The 19,802-nt window shown below is 38.9% G+C and overlaps 1 protein-coding gene across 1 annotated transcript; it reads right to left on the reverse strand.

Annotated features, from left to right (window-relative positions):
* Window positions 1–10,697: 10,697 nt before the first annotated feature.
* Window positions 10,698–17,811, reverse strand: mbf1 (multiprotein bridging factor 1). Its single transcript, XM_089247907.1, has 2 exons — window positions 17,673–17,811; window positions 10,698–11,706 (listed from the first exon to the last, which is right to left on the reverse strand). Exon 2 carries the CDS (start codon window positions 11,658–11,660, stop codon window positions 11,226–11,228), a length of 435 nt encoding a protein of 144 aa, XP_089104033.1. The 5' UTR covers window positions 11,661–11,706; window positions 17,673–17,811; the 3' UTR covers window positions 10,698–11,225.
* Window positions 17,812–19,802: the final 1,991 nt, after the last annotated feature.

Consider the following 19,802-nt stretch of genomic DNA (forward strand, 5'->3'; position numbering starts at 1 on the left):
TTAATGCACTGTTCACTCATTTCATCCCATTCAGATGCAACAAATGGCACGAAATTGCCGTTCACGTTCGTTCAATAACATTCGTTCGAGTTTTCATAATCCAGTTTTTCATCTTCTGTTGCTGCTACAGTCATCTTGAAAATGTTTCAAAGTTATGTACATTAAGAGTACATAATTCGTACATGTATACAGAGTGTTACTAAACTGATGGTCAGAACTGTAAGGAGGTGATAAAAACTCGCGAAAACAAACAACTTTTACCATACAATGTGGGGTCTACAAGCAAGCGGCAGAAAGAAGCCGTGGGAAGGCGCTTCCTCTGAAGTGGATGAAACGTCGCTTTTCGCAGAACCCATCCCATTCAGCTGCCACTCGTCGGCAGAGATACAACAATTTTTGAATTTGGAGAAGGCCGATATGCATCTTATTTACGGGGCTGCTAACAGCGATGCCGTAGAGGTGGCCAGACTTTATTAGGAGTGATTTCCAAACAGGGCGGTACCAGATAGGAGAACATTTCAACGCTTGCACGGAAATTCGTGGAGATGGGCTCGTTCCTTGCCCAAACACATGATAAAGGTCGAGCAAGGAGTGTGAGAACAGTAATAAGCATTTGTTGTAAATTTTTCGACTATAAAGATTATTTGTCCTTTATTATTCGTCTTTACTGTGTACTTCGTGTTCACGAAGCAGGCGCCCTCTTGCGGCTTGCTTTCTGACTCCATATTGTCCGGTGAAAGTTGTTTATTTTGGCGAGTTCTGTCACCTCTTACAGTTCTGTGACCATCAGTTAGTTACACCCTGCATATAATATAATGTACATTGCAGATGTGGTATATAAATAAGTTTTGCATCCCTTGAAACCCATAATTCAGAAATGAGAGCCGCGGCTAAAGAAGAGGAGGAAGGTAAGTCTGGTAAAGTCATTTTTGTATCAAACATGTCTAACAAAGAAAGGGTCCTTAGGTGAAATCTTCAAAAAGTTTTGAAAAAATTACCACTGATTCTGCTGATTTAAATATGCACAAAAATTATAAAAAGATACAGTGAAGTTATTATGGATTAGTCAATTCTTTTTGTTTTATTATTTTGAACGCCAATAGAAGCCAAGAATCAATTTAAAATCTCGCAACCACCAGAGTGACGTTATTCTAACAACACGTGATGCTGTAAAAGAAAGAGGAAAAAAAACGAAGGAAGAAAAGAAAAAAAGAGAGAACTATAGAATGTGCAAAGATAGTGAAAAGAAATAACTTTCGATATCGCCAAGAAAGACAAGAGGCGAAGAATAGCCAACTGTTGCCATTTGTAATATTTCTTGCGGCTTTAATAATTGCACTCCGCCGCTAATTTTTTTTACGTGTTTCTGGGTGAGATGGATGTACCATAATTTTTTGAGGATGACACCTTGGGACACTTTCCCTGTAAGGTAATTTAGGATTCGTGAAATTTTTCGGTCCGTAACTCGAAAAGTCTGAGCCGGAAGGTCGTGGGCTGTATATACCTTCTGTGATATTTCGAAGAAAGAAAATAGGTTTTTTCGCTCTGGAAAAAAAACAAGAGAAGACGTCGATGAAAGATGGCGGCGTCAGCCGTTGGCAACCCCTACGATGGTTGTATTTCAAATATTTCTCGGCCATTTCCAAATCCGACTTTCCGTTTCTTTTGTCACCTGCCACTCGAAACCAGCGTCCATTTCTCTTCTATTTCATGCATCAAATATTTTCGGACATTTTTTCATCTTCTCCCTACGAAAAATATTATTCTATTTACAGTTTGTTGTTTCCTTCTACTTTTTGTTTTCGAAGGAACACCGACGCCATTGTTTCATACGGTTCCGAGAAAATAGAAAAGAACAAACACTATTGATTTCATTCCGAAGAAACTTGGTTTGGACATAGAATTGCAACTGTTTCTTCAAAGACGAGTCCAGAGGGAAATTTGCATTGATTACATAAGAACGGATCGGTATGTCTTGAAACTACTTCTCTAAATTAATCCATGCTTCATTAACATATTTGATACATATTTATAACAGGAAAAGAGAGGTTATTCATTTATAGGGTGTTCCTCTGTATGAGATAACTTTTGTTTGTTCAGAGCATTCTCCGCAGCTTTAGGGCCCTTTCACACGGAGCGGATGCGGATGCGGGTCCGGAAGAAGTTTTAACAATTGGAATATACTGCGCCTTTCAGACGAGCCGAAAAATCTCCGCACTTAGGAAATGTTCATGCGGGTCCGGACGTCGTCCGCATGTGTCAAAACCTAAGTGCGGGCTCCGCATCCGCACATAGAAGTTTTGACAATAGGTTTATTCGGGGCTATTCAGACGATGCGGATGCGGAGCGAATTCGTCCGCATCTTTGGGTACTTTTTGAAGGTGATTTTTCACTTAATTTTTTTTAATTATTTGCCATAATGATAAAATGACCATCATAAAACACCATATGATGGTCCCTGCTCATTAATATAATGTACCTACGTACGTCTATCCCTTTGTTTCGTTCTGAGATTGAGATATAGCAACTTTAACTGCCTTTTGTCCATACTTTACAATTTTATACAATAAAACCTGCCAACAACGGCCACTGACGGAATAAAAATGATAAGCCGTTCTGTGCATTACGAATATTTAATTGACTACATACTTTAATAACTTTTAAATTTAATTTAAAAATTTTAATTTTTTTCTTTTTAAATTTTTTAAATTATTTAAAAATATTAATATCTGAAATATTATTTTAAATATTTGTTATTTTTTTAAATTTTTAATCTGTTAATTTTTTTAAACTTTAAAAAAAATACTTTTATTAAACAACGTTATCCACGTACGGTGTTCACTCAGGGCCGGATTAAGTCGTTTGAAGACCCTAGCACTTGAATATTTTTGGTGGTTCCCCCGATACCTACAAGTTTATTTTACACGATATTCAGTCTATAAACTTGAAAAAATGAAATTTTATATTTCAGAAATGACTAATCTAAGGATGGGATTTCACTATAAAAGGTTTATGAAAGTTATTTTATAAAACTTGAAAAAAGCAACTAATAAATTTATCGGTTGCATTTGCTCTAATGCAACCGATAAATTTATTAGTTGCTTTTTTTTAAATAATTGTTATAAAATTTTTATAGTGTAATCCGGCCGGTATTATACTATAAAGTTTTATAAAAGAACTTTTATGAAAGTTGAAAAATTCAACCAATAGGCGCATCGGTTGCATTCCAGAAAATGCAACCGGTGCACACACACACGCACACACATTTTGCATTCAAAAAATTCAACCAATAAGATAATATTGGTTGAATTTTTCACGTTTTATCAAAGAGCTTTTACAAAACTTTTATAGTGTAATCCCGGCCTAAGGCTGGTATTACACTATAAAACTTGAAAAATGTAATCAATAAACACATCTGTTACATTCGAGCGAACTTAACTGATCGGCCTATCGGTTGCATTTTTCAAGTTTTATAAACTAACTTTTATAAAACTTTTATACTGTAATCCCGGCCTAAGACAGAATTGTGATGTGAATATTTCTAAGCACAGACATTTTGAACGTCCCCACCCCTCCCCTTTTTTTCTACTTGCAAATTCTTTGATATCTCCTGAATTTTTTTTTTAGGAACATATTAGTTTCGGATGTTTTTGGATTGGATTTTTCGAACATTGGATGTTTTTGGAATTTTTCTTCCATATTTTTCCGGAAAGACGGATTTTTTTTTTTCAAAATGTTTTGAAAATATTTGAAGACATTTTCTCCCATCGACTACTTGTGAGGATCGGAATGAAGACATCTTTATTCCCATATTCTATGTGGCTCTAGACTAAACCACCAAAGAATACCTCTAGGCTGCATATGGGCACTGAATCAGGGGTGAAGGAGAAAAACAGTTACAAAAATTGCGAAAAAATAGTTTTTATGCACGAATTTCAACCTGAAGATGCGGGCGAAACACCCGCATCTTCAGTGCTCGTGTGAAAGGGTATGCGGACCCGCTTCCGCATCCGCATCCGCTCCGTGTGAAAGGGGCCTTAGTTAGATCGATAACGAAATTAGTACACGTTACTAATTATCACAGGATGGGTTTAACGATTCCGCCATTAGAAACATTATTTCGAAATCACACGATAGAAGGCACGTTATGCCAGTTTGGTGTGGTTTAACAGTCACATTCATCCTAGGATCTCAATTTTCAAAAAAAATCACTACTCCTTAATTAACAGTACATGCACCTCGTGAATATTCCTCTGGGGAATTTCAAACGAATTGGTTATATGCAGGAACGTGTTGCGTGTGAGAGTACATGCGTAGCCTTAATGTATTATTATATTATGTTAGAGTTATATGCTTGTTTCGTGTTATACCTACTGGTGCTGCCACCTGTCCCCCATATTTTAAAGTGAAAATTAGAAATTCCTGAATTTTCAGGTTATGTAAGGATCGTATTGAAAGTCTGTCTGCTTTCCGCAGAGGTACTTTTTCAAATGGGAAATGGCTCGTATTCACAACTTGAAGTTGGAAAACGGCAAAAAAAAAACAAAAAAACTCAACTTCAGTCGATTACCACTGCGCCGCCAACGGGGTTCGAACCCGCAAAAATCACTGGTAAGGGTTCTTGAACACGTTCTGTGACTGCTGCAAGACAGCCTGGCATGCTTCTAGTTTCATAACTGCAACAAATGCATTGTTTCTCGATTCCAGCTAGTGTGTAGTTGTAGTTTTTTCCATCAACATTCCACGAATGATCGAGTAATTAGTTGCATGTACCTTGCTCCTCTACCATTCCCCCACATCTAGGCTGACCATATTTACTCGAGAAAAATACGGGATATGCACTTCCAAATACGGGATACGGCCAACTGTCACCGAATATGATGCCAATAGTGAGCAAAGTCGCCAGTCGCGGGAAATGAAGCGCTACTGCATATTGCAGTGAATTGAAAAAAGAAGACAAATACAGGATGGACAAAAAGTACGTGTAAAAAACTAAAAATTCATAAAAACCAGAAAAATAGCCGGAATAAAAAAACGATTTGCAGGGATAGCATCGCTGAGTCACGGGAATTTTTTTAAGACTGACTGGGAAAAACCTCAAAACAGCCGATAGGTGGCGCTGACGCGCACAAGTCAAAGAAAAGATACGCAAATAACAAACAGAATGCCTTCAAATCGTTTATTACAGCAGTATGTGTTCCACACACAGGGGATAGCACATTGCAGGCGAGTCACAAATCCAGCAACGACAGAGTGCAGCAGGTCCACATACACGGTTTACAACGGTGAACTGCTTGTGGATTACGAGCGCAAGTTCTTATAACCGTCTAATTTGCATATTTCCACCGAAGTCACGCGTACCTTACCCACATCCATGTTATTATGACGTGCTGCATCTTTCCTCTCACACAGTATGGGAATGAGGGTGAACTTCTGATATCACAAAAAAGTCCAACCCCGTTTCCCGCAAAACTTCAAGGATATAGTGCAAAATGGAACAATAACAAGAAATAAAAGTCAGTATCACTGTGCATGTGCGAAACATCACGAGCCATCATAGTCGTATAAGCTACCTTTATCGGACGATTTTGTAACTAATTTTTCAATTACGAAATTCTCGAGCACGTATAATTTACTTAAAAATTGCAAGTGTGAAAAAACTTGATGAACCAATTTTTTTGCTCACCCAGTACATAATTTCAATAATATCCTACTCCTAAGGAAGTGTAGTCAGAGACGCATCGTCAAATATTGGTCAGACTTATCTCGATTCAAATATTTGGTTATTGGTACGATTCCAGCGACGTAACGCTTGTTCAATCTCCCGATACATCACTAGGTTCAACCGAAAGCATTCATTAGGTGAAATCACATTGTGTGTGCCACATGCTTTCGTGCGTGATGGCGTTCCTTCACGCTCATCAATTTCTTAGCAGCGTCCAATAAACGAATCGGAGAAGACATTGGCTTTTGCCCCGAACGTCTGGACAAAGGACGAATTAATATTATGATGTTCCGTCTTTGATTAATCATCAATAAGCCCGTCGTATTAGAAAATTTATCTCGCAATATATCACGGGGAATCCATTTAAATGGAATGAGATTCGTCGTGGTTTCAGAACATTGGCATTAACAACCTGTGAATGCGTAAACGAGAGAGAGGTTCATGAAGAACAGTTGGACGGGGAAGGGCCCCCAATAAATATTCTGTTTGAAAACGTGCATTTTGCCGCTTTTAAAGTATTGCTTTACAGTCTTTAAATTAAGAGGATACTTGTCTGGTAAGGTTCTTGTAATAACCGAAAGGGTTCATCAAAGGGACGCTGTTCAAATGTACGAATTACCGAGTGTGGTTACAAATTGAAATGGTTTTGAGGATGCATTAGTTATATATATATATATATACATATTTAAGCAATTTCGTTTTAAATGGAGTTACATGATTCAGCGATCAAAAGTTTGAACGGAAAATCTTCCACGTTATACCAGCTATGCCTTCTATGTTTTTTCTTGCATTATTCATACACTTTTTTCATTACCTTTTACTGCTTTATTTTTTTCTTTCGACTTGTGATATCTTCTTATTTTCAAATTATTCATACAAGTGTTTTACCTTCTTTTCGTGTTGTATTTATCACCCCTTTTCTCAATTTTTTTTGTATAATCTCGGCGTATTCAGTTTCCTTTTTCTTGCATCCTTCATTCCTCCAGTATCTTCTTTTTTTGTATTCGTCACTCACTCAGAATGTGACCTTTTTTTTGTTTTTTCTCTTTCAATCCTTTACATTTCTTTCTACCAATATCTTCTCTTTTTTTTTTTTTTGTAGCCATCATTTACGCTTTTTCTTCTTTATAACGGTATCTTCTATTTTTGAATTATTCATATACAAGCTTTACCTTCTTTATCGTTCATATTTCCTATTTTTGTATTATTCCGTTTTGCTTAATTTTCTTTTCGCAAGCCTATCATATTTTTCTCCTTTTCCTAATTCTATTATTTCTTCATTCTCCCGGTATCTTCTTTAGTTTGTATCCTTCATTCTCTTGGTATCTTCTTTTGTGCATGATTCCTATTTTCATTTTGTATCCTTCATTTCTTCATCGTATTTGTCTTTTTTCTTGTTGTGTCCTTCCTTTCTTTATTTTACTAGTATCTTAATATTTTGTATTCATCATTTTCGCAGTATCCTCTTAATATTTCACGTCCTTCATTTACTCTTTCTCCTAGCGCATCACCTCAATTTCGTATTCTTCACTTTCTAGGAATCTTTTTTTTGTATCCTCTTCGTGTCTTCTTTTTTTGTATCCTTCATTTTATATATAACAATATCTCCTACTTTTGAATTATTCATATACACGCTCAACCTTCTTTATCGTTTTTTAAAAATTATTATTCCGTCGTGCTTAATTTTCTTTTAGGGCTTATTATCCTCCTTTTCTTGATTCCTTTACCTCTTCATTGCCTAAAGTACCTTCTCAATTTTGTATCCTTCATTAAGGGGAGGATCAAGATGTATTGAAACTACGTTTGTGCTGTCGGTGTGCTTACTGTGACCACGTGTGCCGAAGACGTATATGGTAACTTCAGCAAAAAAGAAAAGAGGATAGTCTGTCCAGAAATATTTATTTTCTTTATGGCGGTGTAGTCAGTGCTAATCCCAAATTTTGGTCAAAATATCAGTAACGCTAATAAAATTCACGCCCGAGCAAATCCGCAATAAACACATTAATTAACGCGCCAAAGAATAATTCTAAATATTTCTCTAGAAAAGACGAAGTCGGCGAATGTTTGAAACATTTATTGCGTCATTACGCACATGGCTCCTTACACTATAATAACTTAGTTTTTATTTCAATGGCGCGAAGGAATAAGTTATGGCCCTCAAGACACGGGCAGCAGCAGCTTCTTTAATAGCTTCTTCGGGAAATGCTTTTTATCTCGGATTTTTACGAGTTTTTAGTGGACTCGGAATTTTTCATTCACGGAAAAGAGGAAAAAGGTCATTACAAGAATCGCAGGTAAATAGGGGTTTTTTTTATGTACTTGAAGATACATTTTATCGAAATTGCGGCCAATGTTATTTCTCTCTTTTCTTTTTAGGTCACTGATGAATGTCTTTTGAAAATTTACGATTTCCCGTTTGAATATGGGATGCACTACGTATATTACCCTTGATGACAATAATATTAAGCGTTTCCAACTGAAAAAAAAAGAAATCAATACTCATTTACAGCGGATTTTAATTGCGTGAGTAAAAAGAAATCCAATTTCATCCCTTGGGAATGATGGGAATCGTTAATTCCCGAAAATATACGAGAATTCGAATAGTTTCGATTCGGTGAGTCGAACTCAGTAGTTTCCGAATTTTGAGATTTCAGGAGAAATAAAATAAGAGTATTTCGGGCGATCTTTTGAATAACGGGCGATTGCTTTCACAGAAAGTACTCTTGAAAGTACCGTGTGAAAGATGAGTCTGACCACTTGACTCCGTCTCAAACTGCGCGTCGAGGATATTGACGAACGCATACACGGTGATGACTAGGAAATAGACTTACCCGCCTATTTTGTACAACTGCGGCAAAGAAGCCACGGATAAATAACATGGGCGGAGATACGGGCATTGCCCCCCCCCCCTAGAGTCGACTGATCTAATGTATATATGAAATGACATCATCTTGCCCCCCCCCCCCCAGACTTCCAAGTCAATCTCAGCCTATGATAAATAATAGTTATCGCAATAGAGTGATGGGAGCTAAAATTTTCAGAGCCATTCACTTAATTCGAGTATGGCTTAAAGTCTCTTAAAAAACTTTTGGAAGTCTCAATGCATGACTTCGCACGTGTCACATTTAGTTTCTTTAGGTGTAAATTAATGCAACTTACTGAGGATCATGGGCAAAAAAAGGGTGGGGGCACGTGCAACCTTTGGCGTGTCATATTTTAACGGATGTTGCTCCACTGTATTATAGCTCTCTCCATAGAGCACAAAACTTTCAACATGCTTACATTAGCACTAAAAAAAAACAACAGGAATCTGCAACTTCTGATATGCAAGACAGGTGCACATGAACCAGGCATAACTCTGACATAAATACGCAAGAGGTATAGGGCACACCCCCCCCCCCCCACACACACACACAAAAACAGAATTTTTTCAGGAAGGGGGTAGGTAGTTACTTTGAAAAACATATCAAGGCTAAAATCTTTGGCACATCCTATCTACTGAATGGGGCAGTAGTGGAGTGAACTTCACTACTGATCTTCCCCCTTTAAAAAGTATCGCCACTGAGAGCAACAGGCCTACAGTGATACAATTATTCAATCACTGCACTTCACTCATAGTTAGAAAAATTGATGGCAGAGGGCAGCACTACACAGTTATGAACTTCCTGTTAAGTTCGCAACACACACACTTTTCAACATGTACCAATTTGTTAGAAATTCTGCAGAGGAATGCATACAAGGTGCATTTATGGTTCAGTAGTAGAAGATATGCTGCTCAGTCCAAAGTATCTTGTTTTCATATATTGGGAATTGCATTATTCCACAGTTGCACTCTTCAAAATTCATATATAACCTAACGTTTTTATAAAAAAAAAAAGAGAAAAAGAACATGAGAAATCCTGGCAATATATTCAACAGCAACTTTACCTCCAACCGTAAAGTCCTGAATTAAGAAGACATATTGCCGATTCCTAAACCAAAGTGAAGTCATTCCGGATTTAATGGCAAACTACAAATGCTGAAATATTGGCCAAGTTTAAAATCAAATTATTGCCAAAATTTGGAATCACCAATTCTACAAACACTGTTTATATCTACAATAGGCCAAAATTATCATAAACTTGGCCATTGCATCAACTTTTGACGGAGCCTACAATAAAACATCAGTTTTCCGGTTCAGGAGAAATTTAGTCGTTTGTTTGCAATACATCACTGAAATCTGCATTCGTCAAAGTAATTCTATTAGGGTTTGGCAACAATTACATTTTTCACTTCACTAATCTCTAAGAACTTGTAGCTGTCATTAAATACGGATATCCTGTAAATAGAGGTGTGTGTAGTGCCACCTTATAAGATTTTTTTGTAAGAAATCAAATTGTCATCGAAAAATCTGTAACCGACAATTCACAATTTTCTTCGAATATCTACTTTGACAAACGCTGATGTCAGTTTTGTATTGCAAACAAAAAGCTGAATTTATCCTGAACTGGGCTCCGATATGTTTTATTGTGGACTCTTTTGAAAGCTGGTGTAATGGACAAGTGGTTGGTAGATTCGACCAATTGTAGCTACAAGTGTGTTTGCAGAATTGGTGAATCATTCAACGCTTGTAGCTTCCCACTAAATCCAGATATTTACATGAAATTGATGTCAATTTATAGGGTTTTCTTCATTCATTCCAAATATGTGCTCAGTTTGCAGGTAGGTCTCTCAGAAACTTCACAAATGTGGGTTTTTTCAGACGATATTTTTTCCCATAATTGATCATATCCACCACAACTCAGAAACAGTTTGAAATAAGACAGGGTTTCTCGGGGGAGGGGGGGGGACGTGTTACACTTGGGCATATTTGTTGCATCTGATTACAAGGGATATTTTACACACAGACATCACATTTGTTTAAAAAAAATCCTCCCCCACATACAATTGATCGATCAATAAACAACAATGACATGGGAAGATACAGACAACATCAACACCTTAAACACTTTATGTTCATAAACACACAAACACAGCGGATAAGGAGGGAGGGGAACCAAATTTTGGTGTTTACATTTCCCAAGGGATACATTACACAGTGGTGCCACCTATATTTGAACATCATAAATCATTTTTTTTACAGAGTGATACAGATATTCACACATTGAACACAAAGCCAGAGAAATCTTATTAATGACAGAAACTGCCCGTCGCAGATATTTTTGCATAACCAAATGACACAAAAGTTATCAATTCATTTGTCGAGATTAGATTTTGATATGCATTGAAGTGAAACAAGTAATCCATTATGTATTAACGAAAGAAATGAGTAATCCATTATGTATTAACGAAAGAAGCGAGTCCCAAAATCAAGATGTTATTTCCAAACATTACACGCAAAAAAGCAAAATTCCCTCCATCTACTGGGTTGTATGAGAACCGTCTTTTTCTTTCTTTCTTCAATATATATATGTACAGAGTTGCTGCGATGATAATTCCCCCCAGCGCGCAGCAGTCAATATCATTTTTTCTTGCCCTTCACTTCGAGGGGCTGGCCCTTGTCCTTGCCACGCAGCTTGATGCCGATCACCCGCTCGATCTTCGACAGGATCTGCTGGTTCGGGATGGCTCGCCCGGCCTCATAGTCATTAACGACCTGGGGCTTCTCGCATATCTTGGTGGCAAGGTCTTTCTGGGTAAGGTTCTTGCCTTGCCTGCCCTGCTGGATCAGGCGCCCAACGTCCAGGCCAATGGTGTCGTGGTGCAGCTGTTCAGTCTCCTGGTCGAGCTTGGCGGCGTTCACCACGACCTTCTTATTGGCCGGCGTGATCTTCTTAGTCGTCTCGATCGGGAGTCCCTGCCTGCGGGCTGTGTTTATGGCCTGTTGGGAACGGAGCTGGCTGGCCTTGGGCGGCTTCTTGTGCAAGTAAGTGACTGTGTCCCAACCGTCTGACATGTTGTTCTGCTGCTTTGATGACTTGCAAAAAATTTTCAGGGAAAACCTGCGAATCAAATTGATAATTAGAATCAGGTGAGTGGCTTTCGTTAATTAATTAGTCAAAACTACCACAAAATCATGAACTACCCCTACTTAGCATAGCTGCCAACTTCTGAAAATGAAAATTAGGGAGATTTTCACATGGACCCGTATTTTATACTAAAATCACTCCTTAATAAATACAAAAGGGATTTTTCCAAATAAAATAGGGATTTTTCACACAAAAGTTAAAGCATAGGGAATAAAATCCCTACTCAAAAATTGAAGTCAAATAAAATAGGGATTTTGCACACATGGCAGTTAAACCCTTGGGAGTAAAATCCTTATGCAAAAAACAAGTGAAATTGGAGGGGAAAAAAATATTGTGTCCAATCAGAAACGATGTGAACAAACATTCTGCGCGAATGACCCCAAAATCATCGGAAGATGAAGGAAAACAGCATCAACTTTTGAAAAACACTGACTTTGTGACACTTGCTTGATGTTTTTGATTTCACATGGGTGATGATGTCAGTTTTTCCACCATGACCGATGTTTATGTCCTTAACACAATGTGTACAAAAATAAAAAGTTGTCCTTTTCCTGGAACATTAGATGAAAGGAAATTCATCTGGGAATAAGTATGTTTAAAATTGAATATTTTTTTGCTCATCAGTATTCATGTTTTGTTATCGCACGTACGTAACTTCAACAAAAGAGGAAGTTTTGACCGCATGCACGTCAGTATAATCTTCAATTATTATCCAAGACTATTGGTTGCTAAGCTATTTTCCTGCACGGTAAGACAAACAACTTTTCGTGTTACCATCAGAGGGTTTGTAAAACTTGATTAAACAGGAATTTCCTCCACTTACGACGTGTGACGTCATTTCGAAAGACGAAAAAAACAGAGGCAAAAGATGTTTTGCCCCACAAGAAATTCCTTAGGGATTGTTTTCAGAAGCTGGGATTCTTTTTAAATGAAGTAGGGAATTTTTAGACAATTAGGGATTTTTTGTGATTTTCATAAAAATTTGGGAGATTTAAGAACTTTTTGGGAGGTCGAGAGATGAAGCTAAAATTCGGGAGACTCCCGGAAAATTCAGGAGACTTGGCAGCTATGACTTAGTCATGTAAAAGTCTTGATAACAATTTTTTCGAGAATATCCTTGGGAAGCTACAATCACTCACATGTCACTGTATTCAAACTTCTTTGGATGCTTTGCTTGCAGGGCTCGACAAATTAAAAAAAATATTAGGTCTCAGTAAAACGCAATCCGCAAAGAGCATTTTACCCCCCACAAATTCAGTTTGAAATTATTGACTTTCATGGGATTTAGGGATTTTTTACATGCTACCAGACACGCTGGCATAATTTCCGATAATTTTCTGCTGTTTTCAGACTTCAATTCAGTTATCTGAACAAAAACAAATTTAAAAAAAATATATATATATCAGGTGCCCCAATCTCAACTTTCTAATTGCGATGGGGACCTGGTGCCTGGAATTTGTCAAGCACTAGCTGAAACTGCAGAAAAAAACCAGGGAGGGCAGCAGTTTCTTATGCTTATAAGCAGTCATATATACGCCCATACATTTATGAGCCAAACGATATAGTTTGGCTTGTCAGCTTACTGAAATGCGCCCGAGTAGTGTAATGGTAAGATGCTCATCTTCCACCATGAAGGTTACCGTCAAGGTCAACGAGTTTGAATCCAAGGGAAGAACACCAGAAACAAGTTCTTTCACCAACCGAGCCTGGGGTGACCACCGATAGATGATGCGTTCATTTCCCACCCATCGCCACAAGTTGGAAATTACTGTATGACAATATGACTGGAGTTGGTGTGTGTGGTAGAGTAGCTTACTGAGATGATCCTGACATACGTTGGCAACACACCCTTTGAGAAACGCTGTGTCAGTGGCATTCGTTTTATTGGCACAAAAGGGAAAGAACCCCGCAGCTGTAGGTGTTTGAGAAGTCAATTCCCAATTTATGGTTTACCTCTTTGTTGCCAGGTTTTTGACTATGCCAAAAACAGCGATATTTTGTCAATATCATTTTCAGTGCTAAAACATCAATGCTTTTTATGTCCTATAACCCTAGCAATCGGGGTCTGGCAATGAAAAATAGTTGCTAAAAATGGTATAGACTGTATATTAACATTTAGGCTACCTTTCGAGCAACCTCCCCCCCCTCTGAAATAGGAAGAACAAATTCCTACACGACACATCTAAAACAGGACCAGCAAGCACATGTGGTTATCGGTATGAATGATATTTTATCTATTTATCTATGCATATCTCTCCCTCTCTCACACACACGCGCGCATGTATGATATGAAACTTACATGACGATTTGTTAAGGAATCAAAAAATAGGCTACCACATTAAAATATACATAACACATATACAACATGAACAAGACAAAAGATTCTGGGTGTCAAATAAAAAACTAAATGATAGTATATGCGGTGGATCGCTTACGGAAAATTAACCTCGCTCAATTCACGAAATATAAACTAGTATTGCAAAACTATTTGCTAGTTCACAAAAATTGCGAAACAGCTATAGCCCGAGATTACCTTGGCGACTAATTTTTTGTGATTTCCTTAGGGCTCTTTTCTCCCGGTTCTCTACTGATGCTGGGCTGCCATTTCCCCTCTTTCCTTCCATCTGTGATGCAGGTGGTGCTACTTTGAATACTCCTTCCATAACCTGTTGCCGTTCCGTTCCCCGACTATTATTATTTCCTTTGTTTTGTAGGTTGCCATCCCTTTTTCTCTAAACTGTTGTTTACTGGTAAATTATGCCATCCCATGAAGGGCGCTGGTTATAATATGCTTTTTGTATTAGGGGCCATTCAAGTATTACGTCAGCAGATTTTTTAGCCTTTTTCGACCCTCAGCCCTTGTCAGCAAAATTTTGTCAACTCTGCTCCCTATCTCGTAACACATATTGGGATTTGAGGCATACACAAGGGGCAGGAAGACGATCAAAAATTTGTTTTCGATGAACAACTTTTTTTAAAAATTTAAATATTGGAAGAAAATATCTTTCTACGTTATAATCATCATTATAATTAATTTCAATGCCGTTTGAAGGCTAAGAACTAAAAATTTCTCTCCAAGAAATTCATTGGGACCCACCCATTAACTCTTTCGTGTTCCCTTGATCATGCATTCGTCTCTGATTGGGATTGCCCTCGGAAAATAAATATACCTAGGGAGACAGGGTAAGCGAAAGCAGACAATACCTCCACCCCAATCGCCATGCAAGACCTTGGTGAGCCACCCTCTGTTCGAGGAGCACGTATCCGCTTATGTACGGGAGTCAGTGCCATAATCAGCCATTCTTTCTGTGCAAGAATTTGCATTTAGGTCCCATTCTTGGGCCCAGAATGCCCCCCTCCAAGTTGGCCCTGTGCGGGTGCACCTGCCTAGATACTGCACTAATGGGAGTAGAAAATTAATCAAGGACAATGCATGTGACGCGTACTGACTGCACATAAAACCATTTAGCCGACCCCCTCCTCCTTTATAACAGTGACAAGTTATGGGGGGGGGGCACCTCTTGAGGTCTGAGAGGCCTACTAGAGAAGGTCTTTTGAGAACTTATCAATGGGGGGGGGGGATGTTAGTTCAGGTGTGCAAAAACTAGGAAAAGGTTTTTCTCGTTTATCGCATTCCTAGTAAAGATGCATTATAGTTACGTTCACATGTGCAAATATTGCGATAGCATTGGGCATTCTAGCCTCCGCTTGATGACTTTTTTCCTTCGTAAGGAAAGAAACGGAGAGCAGTAATGTAATGCCGTTATTGGTTGTGTCTCCAGGGAACTGCAACATCAGCAACGAAAAAAAGAAACCATCCGCAATTGTTACCTGCTTTATGCAATGCTAGTTTCACAGTAAAAACACACACTATAACCGAAGTTAACATTCACTGGCCTTGGAAATTTAATCATTTGCATACTTGACATAAAGTAATTTGCATGCAAGATTTCGAGATGATTAGATTGTTTTTTTAAAGGTGCTTCGTTTTTGTTTTTTTTTGAAAAAGAATGAATTTAAAAGAGATTGAATAGTCCAGAGTAAAGAAATAAGAACCATTCTAAAATCATGTTATCGTCGTTCATCTAATATGTTGCTTCATTTCCAATCTTGATCCCGTATCTGGTCTACGTTGTTTTATTTTTAATTTCTATACCTTGTTGTATTAATATTTTACTATATTTAATTGTTGTATTATTATCTATATCTTTTAGTCTCATTTTTCAGTTTCAATTGCTACTACTACAGTCGAATCCAGTTATAATGAACTCCAAGGGACCGGAGAAATCACTTCGGTATAACGAAATTTCGTTATCAAGAAATTTCAGGTTGTTTGCATTGTTTCTATATAAACTTATTTGAGGGATTAGAAAAGTGTTCGTTAAAACGGGATTCGACTGTACTACTTAACCGAATATGCAACTCGCACACATTCCTCTACGAAATTTCTAATGAATTGGCACATGCCGGAGAGAAAATGTATGTTCTGAGTGTATGCTTGGCCTTAACATATTTATGTTGTTGAGTTGCGCTTGTTTCATGTTTATGCTGCCACCTGGCTTCCATTTTCTAAGTAAAAGGAAGTAAAGATGGATATGCTGAATTTTCATGTTTTTATCAGTATCATGTTGTAGGCCTGCCTGTTTTCTGCAGAGTCTCTTTTTAAAAATGGGAGACCTGCTCACAATCGTGCCTTGAAGCTGGGAAACTGCAGAAAATCAACTTCAGCCAGCCACCACTATGCCGTTGACGGCATAGCGGTGGCCGGCTGTATTACTATAGTAAGGAGTTTCAACTGCTGCATTATAATCAGCTTTTGGTGATGTGTTGGCAACTTTTTTCTTTGGAAAGAAAGACACCCTTGAAAGCATGACTTGGTTTCAATCTACGCAACTTCTCATTAGAAGTTTGAATGTTTTTTTCACCAAAAATAGTCACCTACGAATTATACTATATATCCCGAATCACTCCTTTACCTATTACAATGATTTCCAACCCACAGTGGCATCAGAGCCGGGGTTGCTCGTGCACCCATAGTATTTTTTTACCACTGGTCTAAGCATCCCCAAAATTCATTTAGAAATCACAATCTGTTTTTAAAGCTCAAGTAAAGAACCCACAGGCCAGGCCAGGCCAAAACTGGGGAGGGGCAGGTGGGTCTGGGCACTGGATCAGAAGAGGTGCAAATATCACCCTTTAACCTTTTCTTCGACAATACGAGGGGGCCACCAAAGTACATGCCTGCCTCAGTTTATCAAGCAGCTAGTTGCGGCCCTGCCCACAGGTGCATCACATTTGATGCCACCACCGCCAACCCTCCCGTGCACTACTCAGAGTGCTCAATGGAAATACTTGAAGATTAATTACTCACACACCTCGAAATGAATAGGAAACTGTCATACACCTAGAAGGCTTGTGCATCCCCAGTCGGGAGAAGTGCCTATTCCTAAATACGTATAGGAGGATTTTGCACAGCTATAAATGCACAGGAAGCTTATGTCCCCTATGCACTCCTATAAATGCTTAGAGGTGCTCTTCTTCTTACACTATGTCATGCAAAATGTTTCACACTCTTTTCCCCACTGTTACTGATGATCACTTCTCATGTTAATCATGGATGACCCAGTGCGTACCTGTACCAAATACTCGCCTAATACATAACTGTGATTAGTAAAGAATGTTATTTACCACAGCATTATTAACAAGTGATCTCAAATACAATAATAAATGAGTTTAATTGAATGTTAATAATTGTTTGATTATTAATTTGAAATGAATGCTAATAATATTGCGATGGTAGACCCTCCGAAAGGGTTAGTGTTAAATGATGGAGTTTTAATGAATACGCGATGCATTGCACGTGGTCAATTATCGATTGCAACGAACTCGGATTTCAAATAACTCGCTCTGGAATAACTCACACATTAAAAATAACTCACCCTCCAAAGAAATGATCCGAAAATTGCCCGAAACGTAGTTCTAGAAACTTCCTATTCCTCGTACAAACAAACAAAAATATCCTGCCGAGGCCCACTCGATCTACGGGTGCACGTTCCGTCTCGCTTTGCGTGAACTCGTTTTTGATTTCCGTCTGCCGCGCGCTAACCAATCACAGTGCGCGTTAGATTTTGAAATATTGCGCAACGTGCATCGTCATTTGCAGAAGATAAGAGAGGATATTTCTGTGATAAGAATTATTATTTCATCGTATTTAATATTGCGCAGTTAATTGCAATGAAATTGTTGACATCGAAAAATTGATATGAATAGAGTGACCACAATTCCAGGGTAAGAGGAAAACTATCAAGAGTAAGAAATTAATATAGCATTTTAACTTCTTTCCGGGCAAGAGCGAGATATCTCGGCCTAGAGTAGATGGAAGAAATACCCCCCTTCTTTCCGTCTTATCGAAATGCGTCATTGTTAAAACCTGGGCCACACTCATGCCAAGCCTGGTCCAATAGTCATTCGCAAATATTTGCTTTCAATGTTTTCCTCCCACCCCTGCTGCAATTATAAGCATCAGCGACAAGGATCACTACACGCTGGCCCAATGTTCCTTGACAAATATTTGCTTTCAGGGCACTCTTTGCGTTATGACTGTTAGAATTCTTCGACCAGTGTGTGGCCAGACATAGATTACAACACATATGCTCACTCCATGGCTCACAGTTTCACACACACACCAAATTTTTATAAAAATGAACTAAGTGGGACACTTATTGATCACCTATGTGACCCGCGACACATTTACAGATTACTTAAGTGATGTGTGGCACAGTTTCAGAGCACTTGAGTGGCCCGTGGTGCAGTTCCCGACCACTCAAGCGGTCCACGACACGTTTCCAGAGAATTTAAGTGGCTCGCGGCGCATTCCCAGATCACTTCAGTGACCCATGCAGGTCTAGAGAACTTCAGCAGCCTGCGACACAATTCCAGAACCCTTAAGCGCTTAAATGATTTGCTTAAATGACTTAAATGATGACAAATGATTTGCAGCACCCTTAGTGGCACACTATATCGTTAGTATATCGGACCAGTAGCTCATTGCCAACGTCATACCGGTACTGGTCCGATATGCTACCAATATAGGGTGTGGCTACCGGAGACATTTATTGATCACTTACATGGCACGTGACTGGTTTTCAAATCAATGAAGTGACCCCCACTCTCATAAAAATTGAGCACCATTAGATTAAACGATCGGGAAAGAAGCATGGGCGGCGATACAGGAGCGGCATTGCCAGCGCCGTCTTAAGGGCATCATGGCCCCTCCCCGGGCCAAGTGATTTTTCTGAGGCCCTGAGGAATGCCAATTTTTGGAAATTTCAACCGGTTCTCGTTTTTGTGAGGCCCCCTTTTCTCTTGAGACTCCCGGGCCGTGCCCGAGTGAACCCATGCGTTAAGAGGGCACTAAGCATTGCCCCCCCCCCCCCCCAACGACGAAGCCGACTGATCTAATGCATATTGCATATATATGAACTGGCATCATCATCATCATCATCATGCCCTCCTAGCCTTTCATGTCTATCACCGCCTATATGGAAGGAAGGTGACTTGGTCAACATCTAAAGGAGAAAGCCTTCGCGCGAAGCTTTGACGTCACTGAAGTCGCCCATTTCACCTGTAGCCATTGGATAAAGCAGGCAGACGTATGCAAAATCTTTATCTTTTTTTGCAGTATATCCAGTGCCTACAGGCTAAATTATAGCATCTAATAGCTTCCTTATACAGTTGCGGAGGCTTTCTGCTATAGGAGGTGTAGGCTCGTCCCTTTACTTGGGGTGACAGCTGAAAGGTCCTGGTCGTTCTGTCCGACTAGTCTTCCAATACCTTCCAGGTTCCACCATTTGACAACCATTGCCAATCGTGGAGCGACCACACTACTCGTCTATGACCAACTTTTTAAGATATTGGACTAGGCTGGACACGAATGTGGCCCTAGCTTTATCCTGTGAAACAGAATTGATTCATTTTTCCCTCTCTTCGTTTCGATGATTAGGGGTGATTCAAGTATTACGTCAGCATCGGGGGGGGGGGGGTTCGGTTTTGCTGACTTTTGATGACAA

Source organism: Pholcus phalangioides, unplaced genomic scaffold, assembly GCF_987345545.1.
Source record: "Pholcus phalangioides strain wild (caught in Gottingen) unplaced genomic scaffold, Ppha-v1.0 ptg000018l_1, whole genome shotgun sequence".
Taxonomy (NCBI): Eukaryota; Metazoa; Arthropoda; class Arachnida; order Araneae; family Pholcidae; genus Pholcus; species Pholcus phalangioides.